Genomic DNA, 3,908 nt, shown 5'->3' with positions numbered 1-3,908 from the left:
GCTGCATGGCCCTGTGCAGGAACACAGGCATTTAGGAAGGACATTTCAGCTGTGGCTGTGTGTGACACCGGCCTTTTATTGAAGGTGACTGAGGAAGACTCTACAGAAAAGACAAGAGGGCTAGGAGTGCTGGGGCATGGCGCCAGCCTCCACAGGCCGCAAAGGAGGATTCTAATCAACAGCTGTGCTCGTAAGGGCTGAAACCTTTGGCAATTGTCACTAGAAAGCCCTCTGGAGAACACTCTATTTTGAATACTGCAGTTACTAATGCTAAAACGAGACAGTGAGCTTCCAAATCCATTCAAGGGACCAGAACCATCCCTTTGGTTTTCCCCTAGTGTCTCAGGGCACCACTGCGGGCTCAGAGGTAGAATTTACTTCCCTCCAAGGTTAGACAAAGAGCAACTGCCCGAAGGTCAAGGATGTGGCTGTTGGCTAATGATTTCCATTCACATAGACTTGATCTGGTCCTTAAAGGCCTTATGACTTGTCTATCCCTTACTGACAGCTCAAGTCTTCAGCCTTGGCTTTCTTCTATAGGGTCACCCCTTCAGGCAACTCTGGCTCCCAGGGCTTCCCAGACCACTGTGCACTGCCCCCCTTCCCAAAGCTGGTCTTCCCGCTGGACAAAAATGCAGCAAGACACAATAAAAGAGACTTAGCATTAGAGCAGTTATTGCACTGTGGGAAGATGCTAGAAAGCAGTTGTTTATTGTTTATCTCAAAAAGTTGGAAGAAAAGTTTTTGAGTGGTTTTGCTATAAAGAAGAGATAAATGACAGTTGGATGTGGTGGCTTAAGCCAGTAATTCTGGCTACTTGGAAAGAGGGTTGTGGTTTGAGGCCAGCTCAGGCAAAAAGTTCTAGAGACACTAACTCAACCAATGTGTACAGTGGTATACACCTGTCATCCAGCTACTTGAGGAAGCACAAATCAGGACATAAATTGAGACCCTACCTCCAAAATAATCTAAGAAAAGGGGGCTGGAGGCGCTACTCCAGGGGTAGAGCACCTACCTGGCAAACACAATGCTCTGCTTAGTCCCTATTCCATCAAAAAACAAACAAAAACCCCAAACATTTAATTTGATTACAGGTATGCATATATTAAAATATCATAGAATCGTATGTACAATTTGTATTTTTAATGTCTTGGTTAAAAAGAAAGCAATTTGTAAATTATTAAAGGTGAAAAGGCAAAGGGAAAATAACCCCAATACTTTTGTTTGAGTGAATTTAATTTATATACAGAAAGTTAACAAGTCATAATCAGACAAATATCAATGGGCATTTATCCACACCACCTCTTCTTTCGTTCAAAAGTTAGACCATGGTCTATCATAGGTACTGATTCTGAATTTCACTTTAAAGACAAGTAAATAATTATAGACTGGCCAAAAAGAAAGAAAGCTCCTCTTGGAGTTAAGATACACAAAGTCAGTTTAACATTCCATAGATGACGAAAGCTAAGCGATCATGACAATGACATGTTTAGTCAAAAATGATCCAACATGCATTTGGCACTTTTCTGAGGAATAAGATTACAAAAATGAGTAAGTCTCACAAATATGAGCAAGTCATCAGAAAAGAAAAGGGTCAGTGACATCAGTACCTTTGCCAACGAGGAAAAGTTAAAAAAAAAAATGCTTAAGTGGAAATTTTATTATCAAAGTACTTAGAGAACTAACTTCCGTCCTCAGAAAACTATCTCAAATATTGGGCTCTCTTACAAACTGACCGTTGAACTAAGCATCATATCCTTCTGCCTTCCTAGGTATATGGCAAGAGGGAAAAATGCTGATAAAATAACTGCCTTGGCAACCTTCAAATTCAAATTAAGCTATATTAAATGTATAAATGAGCAAACAAAATATTAAATACCTTCAAGAAATGTACATCCTGCCATGAAAATAACAGAAACACACCAAACCACCAGCCATGATGTAGGACAGCAAAATGGGAAAAATAAAAGATGAGCAGGAATTAAAATTGGCCGATGAGCTGGGTATGTATGGTAGTGCACGCATGTAATCCCAGCATTAGGGAGGCTAAGGCAGTAGGATTCTGACTTCCAGGCCAACCTGGGTTTCATAGTGAGACTGTCTTTGAAGAAGGGGGGAGGGGGAAGGGGTGGGGGAAGGGGGGAGGGGAAAGAATGCTCTAGAGAGAACACAACATACTCAAGCACTGAAAGTCATGATCTCCTGTCAGAAACTATAGAGCTAGGTATGAAATTCAAATCCAGATGTTCTTTGATGTCGTTTTTAAAGACAATTAGGGGCAAAGGAGAGACAAGGAATTCATAAGAGCCCAATACTTCCAGGGACAGAAATATTCCTGTCTCTGGCAGGTCAGAGATTTGTCTTGCTAAAAACAGTGTACTGTAGAATGTGAAAGAAAAGTCACAGTGGACAATTTCAAGAGTAATCAGAGGAAAGAAGCAGTTCAGACAAAGTAGAAATCTGACAAGTCATCTGAGAACTGGCTGAAGGGACACTAGGTGACAGGTGGGTGTACGTGCAGACTGCTAACAGCCTGGTACAGGAGCAGAGCCTCACCCAGACCGGGAAAGGCAACCCCAGGGAGAGGAAGGAGTCAGACTTAACCTGGCACACTCAGAAGTGCTCACAAAGAAGTTATTCAAGGCCCAAGTCAAGGAGGACTGCAAAGTTTTTAAGCCTGAGAGACAGGAAAAGGGTGCTTTGTGGGAAAAGATAACAAATCCCCCTTTAACACATTGTGGGAGGCTGTGGAGCGGAAGGTAAGCTATGCAGGATGCCTAGTGAGCAATCGAATGTATTGGCTAGAGCCATGGGGAATCTTGAAGAACTACAAAGGCGGGGGAGGGGGAGGAGTGTGAAGTGTAGCTAATAACACTCCTGCATTATCTTACCTAAGAGAGACATATAAGAACTATGAGCAGACATAAAACACTGGCAATGTTGCCAACGTGCTGAGCCACTCAGCGGCTCTCCAGGCTTCTGTCTGTGCAGATCGTTGTGTGGAAGGCCACCCTCCTCTGGCTATTAACCACTTAACTGTCAGTCTTTAAGAAAGCAGAGATCATTCTTTTGGATGGCTGAGTAATACTTCATGCGTACACAATTTTAGTTGATATATAGTTGTGTATTTATGGATACATGTATACAATGTGTAATGATCAAATGATCAAAGGATTGGAGAACCAGGAAATGGAGGAGGCCATGGAGTGCCAAGGAGCAGAGATATAGTAGTGTCCTGCCAGGAACAGGTCACTGACCTGGGAAAACCCAACTCTCTCAGCATGCTGCCCAAGTGGAGAGGGGGTGCTCATATCTGTCATCTTAGCTACTTGGGAGCTTACGATACAGAGGGTTACGATTTGAAGTCTTACGATACAGAGGATTATGATTTGAAGTCAGCCTGAGGAAAAAATAATGAGACCTCAACTCAAAGAAGAGGGTCATAGTGGTTCACAGCTGTAATCCTAGAAGCACAAGAAGCTTAGGTAGGGAGTCTGGCCTCCAAGAATATGTAAAACAAAAGGGGGATGAGGGGAGATGGCCCAAGTCATAGACGGCCTGCCTAGTAAGTGTAAGGCAGCTCAAATACCAGTATGCTCTACCCCCAAAAAGGAAGGGGCAGGGAGAATAATTCACACATCTCATCTGCAAACGGCACCTGGATAAAATTCACACATGTATCACAAAGCAAAGTTAAACAAACAAAGATGCCCAGGTAATACCAAAAAGATGATAGCCCAGAGGTTTTCGAGAGGGAAAAAATAACAGAAATTACCGACAAAATTAAGCTTAAAAAAGAAAATTCTAGGAAATAGATTCATACCCTCAACAGAAAGTAGTGTAGGGCTGGGAAGGTGGCTCAGTGGTAGAGCGCTTGCCTTGCATGCTCGAGGCCCTGGGTTCGATTC

At 42.9% G+C, this 3,908-nt stretch overlaps 1 protein-coding gene across 1 annotated transcript in view; it reads right to left on the bottom strand.

Moving 5' to 3' along the window:
- Nucleotides 1-3,908, bottom strand: part of Myh10 (myosin, heavy chain 10, non-muscle) — a 141,113-nt gene that overhangs the window by 116,492 nt on the left and 20,713 nt on the right. Inside the window, exon 4 of the mRNA XM_013013115.1 lies at nucleotides 3,342-3,400. Within this exon, the coding sequence (XP_012868569.1) occupies nucleotides 3,342-3,400 (59 nt within the window). The remainder of the gene's footprint in view (nucleotides 1-3,341; nucleotides 3,401-3,908) is intronic.

Source organism: Dipodomys ordii, unplaced genomic scaffold, assembly GCF_000151885.1.
Source record: "Dipodomys ordii isolate 6190 unplaced genomic scaffold, Dord_2.0 Scaffold19, whole genome shotgun sequence".
Classification (NCBI taxonomy): domain Eukaryota; kingdom Metazoa; phylum Chordata; class Mammalia; order Rodentia; family Heteromyidae; genus Dipodomys; species Dipodomys ordii.
The sequence above is the reverse complement of the archived record's forward strand: the minus strand, read 5'-3'. Positions and strand labels throughout refer to the sequence as shown.